Source organism: Fusarium phalaenopsidis (assembly GCF_050370095.1).
Source record: "Fusarium phalaenopsidis strain FUZ10S chromosome Unknown contig_32284, whole genome shotgun sequence".
Taxonomy (NCBI): Eukaryota; Fungi; Ascomycota; class Sordariomycetes; order Hypocreales; family Nectriaceae; genus Fusarium; species Fusarium phalaenopsidis.
The window spans coordinates 1,223,810-1,240,571 of record NW_028145414.1 but is presented as its reverse complement, the minus strand read 5'-3'; the positions used below and the strand labels follow the sequence as shown (position 1 = coordinate 1,240,571).

Below are 16,762 nucleotides of genomic sequence, written 5' to 3'. Positions count from 1 at the left end.
GAGCCTCTGGGTTGCTATTCAACATTACAACCATCATTGATTCAATAAGATTATTGTGGTTCAATTTCTCTACACGGTCAGTCTTGGTGCAATTATCAGGACTTGTAACCCTGGTTATGATACCATATCGCGACCTGTGCCATACGCAGGAACAAAAACGCCTGGCTCAGGTCAAAAGCCGGCGCAGCGTGTTGGATCACGTCAACATCATAATCGATTCCAACGTTGGGCACCTCAACTTCCAAGAGCCATAGAGAAGTGGCAGAATGGAGCAAAACATCAATGATGGTGTAAATGATGTACTCAATGTTTGAGGGAAAGACACGTCTGTTTGCCCACCAGAAGACGCTTGTTAGAATGTTAGCTTCGCTCGCAAGATGGATAGGGGCAGTGAACTCACGCCATGCGTATGCCATACAGTGCGCACACATATGCACCCAAGGAAAAGAAGAATCTGCGCGCCTCGGCGTTTCTGTGCGTAATCATCTGGTAGGTGCTCCGAGCAATGAAGAAGGCCGCTGTTGCGTATGGCCAGAACTTGAGGACAAGATTCCACTCGTCCAAGTCCGATGATCTGTCGTTGTTCAGGATAGTCATGATGCTGTATGCAGCTGAGCCGCTGGAGAGCGAGCCTACAGCCTGAGTGACAAATTGGCATATCCAGAGCATCAGGAGAAGGCTCCACTCGGGTTGATCAAGGCCGGCGGACTGGCGACAGGTTTTGAGATTCGTCCCGCCTTCAAGAGAACCGGGTTGCCAGTCATCTGGCTCATCTGTGGCATTGGGATTCGCGAGATGGTATTCTTTACATGTGTGTTCTCCCGTATAACCCAAAGCAAGAAGTAGGTAGCAGATGGCCGAAGTGAGCGTAGCGATGAAGGGGAAAATGTGAAAGCGGCGTTTGCTCCTCTTGCTCCAGGGGATTTTGTTGAAAGATATGAGGGCAGCTGTCGCCATTATAGCAAATGCAGTCCATTCAGCGGCCTCCCTGGCTGTTCCATCGTTCAATCGTGTCGTTATGGCTGAGAACCAGCCGTTTTGGCGTTTGGCTTGTTCCTCATCTAAAGCGATCATGATGTGCTCTCGAAGCTCGTCCACGTTAAATTCGGACATTATGATGGATGGTATTTAAAAATGACCGGGCAAGATGACTTGTCTTGTAATGAAAATTGCTGCTGTCACTGTTACTGACGATGGAGCTGAGCTGGAGCTTGAATGGATAACAGGCGATTCTTGGCATCTTATGTTCCGACTGGGCTGTGTGGCGGAAAAAGGCTCGGGCCGGTATTATCTCGTCCAAGTCCGCCCAACTCAGCCCCATCCTCATTGCCGTTCTTGCCGGGTATCCAATCCTATCTCATGCCTTTGGACCATGTCACAAGAGACCCAAATCCAGCAAGCCCCAGAGGGCTGTGCCTGTGCTGGCGCTAAGGCGTGGCGGTGGTGATGTGTGTTGGTTCTGCCATTACCCGTTAGAGGTAGGCAGCCCGAGATTTGAAATCCCGGCCAACTCCACGGGGGAACCAGCGCGTGGGCTTTCAACAGTGCAGCCAAGATTCCTTATTTTGAACCACCCTCTCTAGAGGTTTAGTTGCTAAAAAGACACGAGAGTATATTTTCTCTACCATCAGAAACCCAACATACGTAGGTATGCCATGTTATATTTGAACTGCCCAAAGACCCTCCGTCTTGTCCTACCCTGTACAAGATGGCCACAGATAGGTGATACTCCTTAGCCCTAGTTGAAGCCGGGGCCTCCTTGGTACCTGCTATCGCCGCCTAACTCCTACCAGCCCTTGACGCGCCCCCTCTACACCATACCGGGACGCGTCAAATTCGTTGTCAATAAGACATGGCACCAGCGACAAGATGGCTACACTGGTGAGCTTTTCGCCAGTGATTTCGACACCTTGCCCCACGCCACCTTTTCCCTCTGCGGTCTCGAGACTGTGTCGATCTATTAAAGGTCGTCTGGAATAACCTCACCGCTTCGTTCAAGTACCTTCGCTAGGCCGGAAAGGCATGAAAGGCACAAAAAATTGGACCAGAGCGCACGGCACGTTCTTCATTGAATTGAATCACCAGGCTCAGCCCATCGTTCATATGTGGTGCTGCGGCCAATGTGACACGAAGGATCGGCCAGAATCAGTCTCAGTACAAGCGACATCTTCTGCAACAGATCATCTTCACAAGTGTAGACTCGTCTTCCATATGAACATATACCACATACTGACTTGCACAGAGCCTATCGGGTCACCCCAGCGACTCAATCGAGCCCCAGCGACGATGACGCGATCGATCTTCAGTCCCATGTAACCCCCAAAACGACCGCGGCGTAACCAGAGCATGATAAGAAAGGCAAAGGTCAAGGCTGTACAAGAAATTAGTGTTCGGTTTGCTATTAATAGTGATGTGCCCTCCCCAATATCCGAGCGCAATTCCTGAAAGAGCTCTTCTATCAGTTCGACCACAAATTAGCACTCCAAATACCTTGGAATGGCGTCACCAGAGATCTGTAGAAGACCTTCGAGTCTAAGGCGGATATCATCAAGACAGAGCTGGGCAGTGCCCTAACGACAATACACGTCAGCTTTGATCTCGGAAAATGACTGAACCGTCTTGCGATGATAGTAGTATTTGCATCTTCATCGACAAAGTTGGCAACCAGCAATCCAGGCTGTTCGCTCTACGCCGTGAGCTAAGTATTCACAGTGGTGGAGAATCTTGCCGAGTCACTGTTCGAAATCGTTCAACTATGGGATATTAGGACAGGTTGGCACTGTCATCTCTGGCAACGTGACCGCGAACTATACCTGTCTCTCTTAGTCCTACCGGCAGATCGACCCTTCGATCCAGCCTGCTGATATCAAGGCCCGTTGCATGCGTTGCTACGGCTTCATTGTTAACTTTATTACCCGCGCGTTTCTTTTCAGTAAAGACGCCGAATATTTCGAGCTAGAGTCAAAAGTCAACGGCATGAGAGGTCTTCAGGTACTGGATGTTCGACATGGGGCGTTCGAATGGCCCAATTGGGAAGCCGCCTAATACTGTCAAGTTGATTAGATCCTCACCTCAGCGCAGCGAATATTTCCACCACATCGCTCATGAGTAGGAGGAAGTGTACCATCTTTGCGAGTAATCAGCTGCCGAGCTTCAGGGCATCTTGAACAACGAGACGCAGTGGAACTCTACTTAAATGATGATGGAGAGGGCTTTGCGGGAGTAGACTGAAATTAGGGCCTATATCTTTACACTCAAAGGTGAGAAAGACGAAGAGGAACGCACCTCTGCTTATGGCATCTGATCCGGCGAGGATTCGCGCGTGCTTAGTGAGTGGAATGAGACGCGAATCTAAGGGAACCTGAACTAATTGGAAGAGTATCTGCACCTCTGAGGGGGACATAATATCCGGTCGGCCCGTTACCGTCGTCGCCTTGCTCGCTTCGATGGGAAGAGGCTTATGTATCCTAACAACAAACTCAAGCGCCAACTTTCACAGAGCGTTCTCGGGCTGAGTATACGGCGTTTGGCAAGTCACCAGCGTCTACGACATCCAAGAAGCGCTCATCACCAGCAGACAACCGAGCATCTGTTCGGGCATCGATCAACAACGGCTGGATAAAACTAGATGAGTACTACAGCAAGCTCGGAGAGTCTCCCTTGATTGCGGCAACTGTCATCCATCATCTGAGATTTGGCATTAGCTGGTTGGAGGCTACTTAGGCCACTGAGGAGCAATTTGGCCGGGTTCGCGATGCAAAGGCACGAATGAATGACTACTTGGCGCGGTGGTATCAATCAAACAAGCGGATGGACGACTTCTAGTCGAAGTCTGCTTCATCATTAAGAAACAGGGGTAAATAGGATGATCACCACACCCAATGGATCATCAGCAGAACGGAAAAGGCATTTGCAATGAGTAACAATGTTAGCGAGATGGACATATACCTCCGTCTTGAGCCACAAGATGGGCAAGAGCCAATCGAATGGTGGAGGGAGCACAAGCCTTCATTCCCAGTGCTAAGCAGCTTTGCCTTGAATGTCTTTGCTATTCCGGTTATGGCAACCGACTGCGAGAGGCAGTTCAGCCTAGCCAAGCTAAAACTAACATCGCAAAGGCTCGCAATGGGCGCAGACACGCTGGAGCGAGTTTATTGGGCAGTTGGATTGGTAATTGAGGATTTGGATCCGACCTATACCTTTATTCAGGGCGAATCTAGCATATGCACACTACTAGTCCTTAATTTGTAGTTCCAACATGGTATGTCGTGGACTCACATTTATTTTATATTGCATTGGCCGCTAGCCTTTGTGACCATAGCCTAGAGTCACTTGAATCATCGCAACAGCCTGAATAAACCTTGTTCTCAAGTCACTCTCGCCCATTGCAAGTGAAGAAACGTGTCCTCATAGTGCAGAGACTGGTAAGATTGTTCACTTGCAGCAATTCCCTGGTTCAACAGCTCATCCACCATCTTCTTGACCCCCAGAGTGAGGGCTTGACCGTCCTGCAGGAGCCACTCCAACTCGCGGATGCACTCTGGAGGCCATGTTGATGTGATGACTCCCCTGGCTTGTTGTAAAGTCAAGCTTTTCTAAATTTGATTAACGACGGCATTCGCCTAAATCAAGTCATATCGCCACTGTTCGCAAAGCTACCAGAAGCCGGTGCTGGTGCGAGCCGTGACATGGGCGACGCCAACAATAGCAGCGAGTAGGTCCATTTTCAACGACACAAATAAACCTAAGCCAACATGGGATATTATGAAATGACATGATATGAGAACACAAGAGCTAAACAGAGCCTAGAATTATGACAAATAATTTTGCTCAGCCTGTTTTCAACCTATGCATGCAGCCATTTGAAAGTGAGGCGACTAATCACTTGCTCTCATTATTACCATATGATGCACTATTGCACTGCGCCTCCGCCACTTGGGCACCCGAGAAAGACCCCTCATAAGCCGAGCCCAATATACAAAAAGGGGAGCTTGACTTGAAAGCGGTAGCTGATGCCAATCAATATCCGCTCCCTCTTATTGTCACCTTCGCTTTTCACCATGGCAAACCAAATCCCATCCTGGCTGCCCACAACCATCTGTGTGCTCGATATCGCATTTGCCATTGGTCCTCTGCCCTTCAAATACTTGACATTCTACTGGCGGGGGTGGGCTTATGTCGACAAGCCCGTCACTAGATGGGGTGTTTTTGTTGCCTGTACGTCTATGGTACTCGGGCTATGGTCACTGGCTGGAATGGTCTTCTCCTCCGTGAACCTTATTCGGCATCCTCAAAGACACACCTTGTCCCTTAGACTGACACTGTCTCTCGTTCAACTCCCCATTGACTACACCAACTTTGCAAACGCCTTGAAAACGACGAGACTAGGGAGCCTGCAGCAATATAACTCTCGACATATTACCACTACTGAAGAAAGGACATCCACCCAAGCACCAATCTTGCAAGATGGCGAAAGGTCTCAAGCAGAAATCTCAACTTCCCGGGAAGTAGGTCCAGTCGCATCGTCAGACTGGAGCTGGAAGCGTATCCTAGCTACTCTTGTTCTGGGTGGCATTGTAATCTTGGCCTTTGTCGCGACAGTATTCTCCTTCATGGCACAACACACAGTACGGCATTGGGTTGCAATTTGCATGTGGACAAACCCCCTTATCTTTATGATGATGGAGATGTGTTGTGGAAGTTGCTTTCGAAGCAGTCGGCGTGACCGCGCAAGAGCCGCGCGGACAGAGAATCCCCGATATAAAATACTCAACCGCAAGGCTTGGGCGACAGGAACAATCATGTCATGTTTTTACTTTATTAGTATTTTTGCGGTAGACTGGGATCGTCGTAAGGGGTACATTACGAGCCCAAAGGAGGCAAGGATTCAGTTTGCCGAAGCGCTCTTTGGGGTTGGAGGATAATAGCTTGCAACAACACCTGGCCTACTGCGTAGCAACAAAGATAGTTCTTGCACCGCTATTGGTGATGAAATAGCTATCACTAGGAATTATATGTAGCGCTTTATCCAGCAGAACTGTATCACACTCAGAGCACAGGAATGGATGTGTCCTGCGTACGTCTCAAGCCTCGATAAGAACAACTGCAATCAATATCTGTAATGCTAGGCAAACTTTCCGACTTCTTGGCACTGAAGGCACACGAAACTTCTGAACTGCATCTTGACACCGTAGCAGCGACGGCAGTTTCATCCGCATATGGCGAGTCTTCGTTGACCAGATCGAATTCAACGTAGTGCTCCACGATGAATCTGGATGTGTCAAGCCTGCATCACCATTAGAACTGGAATTCTTTCTCCAAAGGCATTCGCCGTACTAGTAATTAACACTCTGGCAGTCAAGAACGTGTCTTCCTATTCCGAAAACATTGATGCAGCACTTGCGGCGTAACTAATGATGCCGATGACCTGGCTGTCCGCATCGTCAAGTTCAAAGCTGGTGTGGTGCGCTTTGATGCCCTCTTTGAGTTCAGGTGAGCCGGCTATGAGAATATTCTTCCTGGATTATTGGTGAATCATGAGTCAGAAGTAGACTGGCGCAACTTATATGGTTGTTGACATATTCTTTGCCCTTACCGAGGTGAATGAAGATAATGACCGTCCTGTTGCTCCGCAGCTGGAACGAGGTATCCGTCCTCTTCATGTCGAACGTCTTGCTATACCAATCAAAGACCTCTTGGAACATGTCCACGTTAACCTCAAATCCGTAGACCTAGCTTGTGTACCTTGGATGGTAAATCTCTTCCGCGCTGGAACTCGCCGGTCGCTTCTTGTCATCCCGGGTGTTCCACATGACCGGCTTAGAAACCACACTGGGCTCCAGAATTCCATCTTCCAGCGGGTAGATCAGACTCGTCTCCTCTCTCAGCTGGCCGTTGACACTGACCACCTTTCCTTCGCGCGGCCCGTCAAAGTCATGGATCGGCGATGCTGGGCTACAGGTTGCGGGGGGGAAGAAACCAATAACCCTAGTTTGGAAGCCAAGAAATCGGAAATTAGCCTAGTGGGCTTCGCTCTAGATATTGCGACAGTTATTAGGGTTCTGATGATGCCATGATAACTCCGAAGCCATGTTCCAGTCCAGCTTACTTAGCTGTGCTGATTAAAGCTATGAGAGTGCTAGAACACGCTCTGAACTGATTGATGCCCTCAAATGGAGGTTACAAAATCCCGAGATTTCACAAGTTTGTCCTCCAATTGTAGGTCCCATTGCACGCCGCCAAGAAAACCAAGAGCTCATCACTTTCCCTGGTCCACTTACGTTACCGCCCAGTTAGCATGCCGTGGACGCTGCTTAGGTCTGTTCAGCTACTGTGTCCATTCCCCAACACGCCCATCATCATCTACTCGGGAGTTAACCACAAGTCCCCATTTAACGGAGGAGACTCTTACATCTTGTAGACAGTGTCACGGGCAACCTTCAACGCAGCCACAGCCTGACACGATCTCAGACGAGCAAACATTGCATCAGGGGGGGGCATCACCCTGAATCCTCTTCCGAGGCGGCACCCTCCTCTTACACAACGACAAGGATCACGTGAACCCCCTCCTCAATACGGACATCCTGATCCAGGCCAGCCGCATCGCCAGGATCAGCAGGGATCTCGTCGCGCCGGCCGGCACCGAGCTCGTCAGCTGCAGAGGCAAGATCATCGGCCCTGGCTTTGTCGACACGCCGGTCCGATCCCCCTATTATCCGCCGAAAACAAACACAGTTATTTTAGAGTCACCAGTTCATCCTGCTTCTGGAAATGGCCCACCTGTAAAGTGTCGGGATTAAAGAATCAGAAAGACTGCGCGTAGTGGATTGTGATCAGGTAGTATAGCTTCTATAGGAAATAAGACTAGGCTAGAAGCTGGCCGATCTGGCATGTTTTGGAACGATTCTGAGTGAGGAAAAATAGCGATGGAGATCTTACGCCGTCGCGTATCTATGACTGCATTTCTTGTTATTATGGCTGGTATCCTCTATTAAACACGGCTTTAATAAAAAGGAAAAGGAAACGCTGAACGGTGCATATCTACATGGTCGGTCCGAAAGAACTTAGTTAAGGCTCATGACCGGTCTGAAAGAGATCGAGTACTGGGGCAATCAAAAGCGTATAGATATACTGTAGTAGATATAGTTGTCGCGTCATTGAGTTCAACTGCAGCATTGTCCAAGCTAGGTACATATAGGCAGCGTGCGCTCGACGATTTTAACCCCTGTATCGGGTGTAATGCTAGCCCCCTTAAGCCCAAACCATTCAAGCCTTTAAAACATGGTCCAGCGTGCAGGGGCTATTGCAAATTTATGAGGTAAAACTGCCTGGCCGTGAGGCGGCAGGTAATGGAGGAAAAAGCCGTGGGCGTGTAAAAGTGACCGTTTCGCAATGTATTGATGGGGACTTGTGCTAAATCATGAGAATGATGAAACTTCACATTTGTTTCTCTTACTCGGCCCTTAAGTTTATGTCATGTATACTAGTAGACATTGTTCTATCACGGACATAAACTTTGTGTTGATGAGCATATTAGCTACTTATAGCAACAGATTAATCAAGCCGTTTCGCATTTTCCCGACATGACTGTCCCCTTAAGCTTCATCAAACCTTTAGAATATCTTTCCAACCCTCATATAATCAAGCCGTTTCGCCTCTGAGTTCTGTCCATAACTAATATTCCTTTTCCAGAAAGGTTGCAGACTGTCGTGCCGCCACTGCTTCACAACTACCGCTGTGATTTGACGTTTGCTCCCCCAAGTTTTCCTACATCCGGGCCTGCCTTGTTTTTGATTCTATCCAAGTGTTTCAGATTACTAATTGACTCACCTGGCCATGATGACAAGCAATATAAATGAAAAGTGCGAGATGCAAACTCGGTATAATTTCCATCTTTGAGCTCTATCGTCTAGCACATTGTCTTCTTCGCCTCTTAGTCGTTAACCCTATGACGGATTAGCTGTCTGCTCTCTAATATTGTCTTCGACCTTTCCTCCTGGACATATACGTCCTTGATACCAATCATGCACTTGTCTTGCTGGATCACAACGAGACACACCCCTCAACCCATCCACGGAACTCTTGGTTCATCCAGCTTGCCAGTAGTCGCAACACCGCGAGCAAGCGGTATAAGCCATCCACGATAACGGTGGTACCAATCTCGAGCGAGCCGCACACCTCAATCTCATTCTCCTTATCGATGGCAAAGCATAGCTCCCAATTCTCGCACACAGCAAGAAGGACTCGGAGGAAGGGCAAGTTCACCAACATACCCGGATCCTTAGCAGGCAGCGGCGCGAACTTGGCCACACGTCCATACCAAGCAGCTAGCCATAGTTTCAGCACGCCGTCGGGAATCAACATTGGTCTCGACAAGCACGCCCGTGGGCTCATAGCACACGAGTCATCAAAGCCGTCGCCGAAGTCGGCGATGCGGATGGCGATATCCTTGTCAGGCTGGAGCAGAGGAGCATAGTCAATCATTTCCCCGCCCAGGGTCTCAAGCTCCCCATGCGAGAGTGGGATAAAAGCCTTGGGGATGGCGGATTAAGTTATGTTCCCAGCGCTGACGTGAGGTACTGTACGAAAGAGCAGCGAGGGCTTAATCTCCAATGGACTAATCGGAAAGATATCCGATGTCCGAGCCCGCAGTCCTCGATAATAAGCCAATGAACGGAATATCCGACGCGCTAGAGCCTCGTCTAAGTGCACTTCCATCAATGATCACAAATAACAAAGTTTCTGGCCCATCTTGGAGCCCCTAACCGCAAGGATGGCACTAGGCTGCACACCAATACCTGTTCCCCATGGCACCTGTCCAGGAAGTCGATCCGATTGAGCAATCTCGCCTTGACTTCCTGGAGCACATTTGTGGGGAAACCTGGGGAACTCCCCCGCGTATCCTGGGGTTCACGAGAGTCTTGAGGAGACACGACTCAGCGCGGCTTGGTCGGAGAGACCTCCCCAGGTATAAACATGGCCGTATCTCCCTGGCCCAAAGTCATTGCTTGCGACTGAGACCATCTCAACGTAATCCTTTGTTCTGCCTCAAACCACTACCACTACAATGGCATCCAAGGAGACTGAGATTGGCACACACAGCACGGAGAATGTCGAATATGCCGGGATGCGACCGGGAGCCAACTTCGACGACCCTGAGTTCTCTCATGAAGAGCAGCGCCGAATCATTCACCGTGTCGACCGACGCCTGGTGATCATGCTGGGCCTCATCCACTGCGTCAGCTTGATCGACCGGACCAACCTCTCGAACGCTGCAATCGCCGGGATGACGCCGGAGCTGAAGCTCAATGTGGGATTCAGATATGCAAGTTGGCCTTAGTTCAGTTGAAGTCACTCTCTAGTCACTAACAGTGCCGCAGTCGATCACCACCCTCGTCTTCTTCATTACATATACCGTCTTCTAGCCCTCTGCCACTATTCTTATGAGGAAGATCGGCCCTAGAATATTCCTCCTTTCCCTCTGCGTGGCTTGGGGCGTCGTCATGGTGCGTGAGGGCAACTTGAAATGCACAAATATCTCTTTACTAATGTGATTTCAGATTGGTTTTGGCTGCGTCCAGCACCGGTCACACTTCGTGGCCCTGCGCCTGGTCTTGGGCATCTTTGAAGCCGGTTTCTTTCCAGGATGTGTCTATTTGATCTCGACCTGGTACTCCAGATTCGATATGCAGAAGCGCTACGCCGTCTTCTATCTTATGGGCACCATTGCCTCCGGATTAGGCGGCGTTCTGGCATATGGTCTCCAGCAGATGGTGAGTGGTGGCTTTCCACAAAATCCGATGCATGAAGATCCGCTGATGAATGTTGCAGGATGGTTTAGCTGGGTACAGGGGTTGGAGATGGATTTTCATCATCGAAGGAATCGTCACCATCTGCATCGGGTTTGCCGGGTGGGTGTTCATGGTCGACTTTCCCGACAGAGCGCTGGGAAAGAAGTACTGGCGCTTCATCTCGGAGAGAGAGATTGCGTCTGTGATCCGCCGTATCAACCAGGACCGCGGCGATGCCGATGGTGAGCCTTGGAGCTTCAAGGCTTGGGCGTCCTCGGCTCTCGACTTGAAGATCTGGGGCTTTGCGCTCTGTCTGTTGTAAGTGACCCAAAGTCTTCCAACCCATTCATCTCACTGGCCGCTTTCTAAAACAATCGTCTAGTTGCTGCACTACCATCACTTCGGCGCTTTCTTTCTTCCTTCCCATCATTCTCAGGGAGAACATGGGCATGTCGGTGGCAATGTCCCAGTGTCTCTCCACTCCTCCCTACTTCCTTGCTGCAGCGTTCATGTACGGGATAGCCTGGGTCGGCGACAAGTACAAGATCAGAGGCCCACTACTTCTGATCAACTGTGCACTTGGACTCATCGGCCTACCTCTTCTGGTACGATCCCATTATCCTGCTCTACTCGCATAGTTGTTGTCACAAGCTAAAGCTTTCCCAGGGCTTTGCCACGAATCCGGCTTTGCGTTTATTCAGCACCTTCCTGATCTGCGTCAGCGGACCCGGAGGCATCCCGACTTGCATGGCATATCAAGCAAACAACATTCGAGGCCAATAGAAGCGCGCTTTCTACTCGGCAACTCTAATTAGCTTCGGTGGCATCGGCGGTATCGCAGGGTCCCTCGTCTTTCGCCATCAAGACTCACCGGGTTACAGGCCAGGCGTGTACGCGGGAATTGCCTGCAACCTTCTCATGCTTACCATTGTCGTCATCAACACCATAGTGTTTCGGCGCGCAAATAAACTAGCAGAGCAAGGTAAGAAGGTGATTGAGGGCGATCCCAGCTTCAGGTACACAATCTAGAACTGGCCAATAGCAAGCTCGGGGGCTCACTTCCATGTCTACCTCGGGCATTTATTCTCTGGTCTTTAGTCCAAATTTCGTCTGCGAAGAAATCTCTACTGCTGGTGTCATTGTTGAGATTGGACTATCATCTATTTATCCGATCCGCTTGGAGCGAGATGTCTTGTACACATGCACAAGGCGCCCTTAGCTTACACTTCTTTAACCTTCCACCCACGGAATTATTTTCATATCATCATGCGTGTGTGTGAAACTACTATTCGGCATACTTTGACTATTTTCTTCGCCTTAATCTGCATCCGTAACGTTCTAGGGAGAGTTCTCTGTCAATTAGCACTTGATAGGAGTCTGTGGTCCTTGACAAGACAACAGTCCCAGGGATGTAGGTATATAAAAGATAGTTAATTCAGGAGATTGGGCACCGGTCAGGGAACCGTTTTAGGAGAGTATCTGCTCGCTAGAGGGTCTACGGAGCCGGAATCCGTAGAGTTAATTGGCAGTACATCCGTCCCGCTACCCTCAGAATCACACATCGGGCTCCTTGTACCTTACCACAAGGATGCGCAGGCGCGAAAAGGCCTACCTACAGTAGAACAACCCAGAACCACAAGCCTACAGTTATTATAAGATCAGTATCTTAGCTTCTACCCTGCGAGAGCCTACGAGTCAACTCAAGCCCCTGTAAGTTTTATATTAACAAGCAGTCAATCAATATCGATGCCGAACTGTAGATGCCCAGGGCAGTGACTCCCTTTTATTAGCAGACTGTTCACTGCTCTAAAAGACTGTTTGTAATCAAGTACATAATCAGGCTAGTAAAGCCTCCTCTTTTGCAAAATTGAGTTTCGAGCTGCGCTGTACTTTGTGCATACTTCCTGTCACGTAATCAGAGAGAGTATTATTCTCGGCTTTGTGACCAAGTTATACGCCGAAAGACCATTCGCCTACAGTAGCAAACGGATCGTTCCCAAAGTAGAACATGGCAGCAAGCCTCAAGTCGTTGTCGTTGAACGAGGCGTTTTCCGGTACGACGGAGCCAGGGTCTTGTGTCGAAATGTCATTCCCAAACTGGTCACCTACTTCCCCGCCTCCAGATACCTGATCTTCATTCTGCTTGTTTGCCGTAGTGTCCAGGGCCTTTTGAGCCGTATGTGCCAGTCTTTGCAGGAGATGATACAGGTGGCGCGCCCAGGGACCATTCCCCTCGTACCCCTGCAACAGTTGAACTGCTAGGGCCCAAGAAGCTTCCAATTCCTCGCGGCCGATAGAGTCAGCAACTTGGCTACAAACCCGGGCTGCTACCGAGACGGTTGCCGCACTATAAAGGTACAGAGCATTGTTCCGCCAAGCGTTGGTGAGATCATCATCAGTGCCGTAGATCTGTAGGGTCTGGATGGCTTCTTTGGCTGCTGTCACACAGACGATAGAGCATTGGATCATGGTTTGGTAGGTGAGCGCGTGTATTTCGATCGAGCGTCGGGGCTCGCGAGTCCTCACGAGATAAGAGAGTAGTGGTCGCAGGATTATGATGCGCGACTGCAAGAATCTATGAAAGTCAGCTCGGAAACGCTATTGGGTCATCTCGATGACTCTGGACCTTTGGTGTAGAACGACGGCGTGCCGGTGGTGAAGAGGGTCTAAGGAGATGCCGAAGACGGCTGGTATTGCAAGGACAGCGGGTAACGAAAACTGGAGCTCCGACACAGATCGTTCATGGGCTAGCACGCGATCAATCGTGATGCAGTTTAGAGACCCATGGAGCCTTGGAGAATTGTCGTTGTCGGGGGCCTCAAGGTCCCAGGTTGAAAAGTCTTGCAGAGCGCGGCCTACGGCCATGTATAACTCGATTGATTTGTTGAGAAATTTCTTTATGACTGCATCAGCTTGGTCAATTCGCTTGGATCGGCATTTTCCGAGAATGGAACCGCGGCCGCCTCTCTCTGGCTAATCATCATGGCGCGGCCATAGGTCATGCAGAGGATCCTATCCCATGCCACCCATAGGTGCCAGACCCTCCTCGAAAGCTGGAGCCCCCGAGAGCCTGGAAGAAAGCTGCTGCTGCGGAGCCTCTGCAGGCCCATGGACTGTGCCATCCTGATCGCGATGCCGGCATACATCCAGCACTGCTCGGGGTACTTTGTATGGAGGTACTCGGCGATGAGTAGTGCGGCCTGGATGGAGGCAAAGGATACGGTGTGTGCGCGGCGCTGGTTGAACAGCTCCAAAGCCCTGCCGCAGTATCTGGCGGACGCTTCCTCTCGAGCATCAGGTTCGACGGCAAGGTCAACGCGGGAAGAAAGAGCAAACATCATGTTCACGATGCAGAGAAAGATCTGATTAGGAGCAGCGGAACCCTCACTGGCCCAAAGGCCCGCATAGGCATCTCGAGTCTCGGTTTCTTCCAACGTCGGGAAGATAGGGTAGAAAGACTTCCAGTAAATGGCGAAAAGATCATCGGCCTTACTGCGTCTGGGAAGCTCGAAGTCGGATTCGTTGATGAATGATGGACCAGTGGGTCGAAAGATGAGATCGGTATGGCGATTGATTGTCGTGCTCTGGAATGGATCTGTCGACTGATCTTGAGCAATCAGATCCGGGTCAGAGTCTTGGGAGTTTATGTTCTGTATATTGGCAGCCAAGGGGGCGACACTGGCGGTGCCGAGCAAGCCCAACTGCCCGCGTCGTCCGAGTGCTTGTTCAATAGTCCGACCAACATCTCCGTACCAAGTATCGTCTCCAAGCACAGGGAGCCGGACACTTGGCAGGAGGGTTGGCGTATGAGACCAGCCTTCTTTTGCGGGACTGGAAGGGCAGTCGTCCCCAAGACGTGAGCTGTGTGAAGCTGTGTTGGTGGGCGGGGAAAGCAGAAAGGCGTCGTCGTAACCCTCAGTATTTTGATCGGAAGCATTCCCGTCACCTGAGACTCCATGGCGGTCGGAAGAAGAGGGGGAAGTGGCACTGTCGGGGAGGGAGTCCCGTGTGGATTTGGCAGATCTCGGTGATTAAAATCACAGTGGAAGGAGAACAAGGAAGACCGAGGAACTGGTGGTGGCGATGTCCGAGGTTCAGTCGGGGCCGTTGGCGGAATTAGACCTGGTTGGTCAATGGCGCCTATTTCGAACGGATATGCTACCAATTGGCCATGGACTGTAAGGGACAGACTGTGGATATCAACCCAGGGGCGGTTCCCTTCGACATTTTCGGCCCTGCACAGGATATCTATCTCATTAGGACTTGCTTATTCTGACCCCTCGGAGGACTCCAGTCTCCTGGCTGAATACCAACAATAGCTACACAGCTTCACCGGACTCATAACCCTCCCTCGGATTCATCATCCCTTTCAGTATAACTGCCTCAACATCTTCCCCTTCGACCAGGACGGCAGAGGCGGCCAAATCAACAGCACCCAGCCAACCCCCTAGCTACGACGTCATTATCGTTGGCAGAGGGTTTGCGGGCGTGGGAGCGGCCATCGTGGCGAGGCAGGCTTTTCCAGAGCGCAACATCCTTCTCCTGGAGAGCGAGGGCTGCTTAGGAGGTGCTGGCACCCATCGCGGCGTCTACTCCCTCTGCCGCCTCTTCACTTGTACGGATCGCCCCCAACGCACCGTCGGCAAAATATGGGATACCCTGCGCACTCCTCTGCTAGAGATCGGTGCCAGCAATGAAAAGCCCACCCGGCACCGTGAAGTCTTTCAGGTAGGACCCTCTGGTCCGGCGCAAGGTAGCGACGCTTAACTGGGGATCTAGATCTTCGAACCTGAGGGCATGAAACATGTTCTTGATGTGCTACTGTCTCAGCATAAGATCGACGCTCTCCTCCACTCGCCTGTTGTTTCTACCACCAGGTCTGCGACGGGCGAAATCACATCCGTTACGATACAGGAGCGCCGGGGGCCCAAAACTTTCATCGGCCGTGCTTTCGTCGACGCATCGGGCGATGGCGACTTGGGCTTCCATGGCGGCGTCTGTGTACGGTATGGGAACAATGGATCGATCAACCTGGGCACCTTGTCAACGCGTTTCGGCGGCCTCAAAGACGCCAATCCCTCGGCCGAGCTGTGGAAGCAGGCCACACTCGCCGCCAAGGAAAAGTACCACAAGCTCAAGCAAAAGATACCGAAGGTCTCGAGTGTGCACCTGTGCCTCCCCCAGTCCGGAGATGTCACGACCTGCCCTGCCTCCGCCCCGTATGACGCCAGAGATTCTAGCAGCATCACTCGCGCGGAGCAGCTCGGAAAGGAGCAAACGTTTGAGTACCTTAAGATCCTGCGTAAGCTCCCGGGCCACGAGAACATGCACCTGGTATCAAGCGGGCCCAACTTTGGCACCCGCGAATCACGCCACATCAACACCCGGTACCAACTGCGCGTTGAAGATATCAACAACTGCACCCGGTTCGACGACGTCATCGCCATCTGCGGCTGGGGCATGGAGTGGCACGACGAGACGGCGGAGAACTGGGGCTCTATGTTGGCCTTGCCACCGCATGGCGTGTTCGAGAATCCCCTGCGGTGCCTCAAGAGTATAGATACGCGGAACCTTTTGGCTGCGGGACGTTGTCTCGACGGCGATCGGTTGGCAGGCAGCGCAGCCAGGGCGATGGGTTAGGGGTTAGCGACTGGCCAGGCCGCAGGGGTTACCGCGGCACTTATTGCTTGTCGAGGATTTCTGCCGGAGGCAAAGGAGGTCCAGCGCATCCTACGAGAGTATGGTGCGATTCTAGATAGAGATGCTTTGCCAGAGGGTATTAAACTATAGCATATATGACAGTTAGGTTCTAACCGTGGATAAACTATGAGTTTCTTGTTAGTAGGCGAGGGTGATTTATAAGTCGAAGTAAGAAGGGTTACATTGAGTAACATATTCATTAACTAATCGATATCGCCAAGTATTATTAATTGGTAAGGTAGTTAAGCATTATATTGCTGGCTACCTAGTAC

The 16,762-nt window shown here is 50.8% G+C and overlaps 5 protein-coding genes across 5 annotated transcripts; 2 read left to right on the top strand and 3 right to left on the bottom strand.

The window, feature by feature from the left end:
• Positions 1-95: 95 nt before the first annotated feature.
• Positions 96-1,113, bottom strand: LRP88_02261 (uncharacterized protein; the record flags this gene model as incomplete). The annotated part of the gene is made up of 2 exons (XM_083238928.1): positions 96-348; positions 401-1,113. The coding sequence occupies 2 exons, from the start codon at positions 1,111-1,113 to the stop codon at positions 96-98; spliced, it is 966 nt and encodes a 321-aa protein (XP_083105523.1).
• A 7,819-nt stretch (positions 1,114-8,932) lies between these two features.
• LRP88_02260 (uncharacterized protein) lies at positions 8,933-9,483 on the bottom strand (the record flags this gene model as incomplete). Its single annotated transcript, XM_083238927.1, has 2 exons — positions 8,933-8,945; positions 9,059-9,483. 2 exons carry the CDS (start codon positions 9,481-9,483, stop codon positions 8,933-8,935), a joined length of 438 nt encoding a protein of 145 aa, XP_083105522.1.
• Positions 9,484-10,066: 583 nt separating this feature from the next.
• Positions 10,067-11,573, top strand: LRP88_02259 (uncharacterized protein; the record flags this gene model as incomplete). Its single annotated transcript, XM_083238926.1, has 6 exons — positions 10,067-10,309; positions 10,425-10,505; positions 10,560-10,772; positions 10,831-11,108; positions 11,173-11,395; positions 11,457-11,573. 6 exons carry the CDS (start codon positions 10,067-10,069, stop codon positions 11,571-11,573), a joined length of 1,155 nt encoding a protein of 384 aa, XP_083105521.1.
• Positions 11,574-13,687: 2,114 nt separating this feature from the next.
• On the bottom strand, positions 13,688-14,491 carry LRP88_02258 (fungal specific transcription factor domain-containing protein; the record flags this gene model as incomplete). The annotated part of the gene is made up of 1 exon (XM_083238925.1): positions 13,688-14,491. One exon carries the CDS (start codon positions 14,489-14,491, stop codon positions 13,688-13,690), a length of 804 nt encoding a protein of 267 aa, XP_083105520.1.
• Positions 14,492-15,332: 841 nt separating this feature from the next.
• On the top strand, positions 15,333-16,430 carry LRP88_02257 (uncharacterized protein; the record flags this gene model as incomplete). Its single annotated transcript, XM_083238924.1, has 2 exons — positions 15,333-15,518; positions 15,570-16,430. 2 exons carry the CDS (start codon positions 15,333-15,335, stop codon positions 16,428-16,430), a joined length of 1,047 nt encoding a protein of 348 aa, XP_083105519.1.
• Between the last annotated feature and the right edge of the window lie 332 nt (positions 16,431-16,762).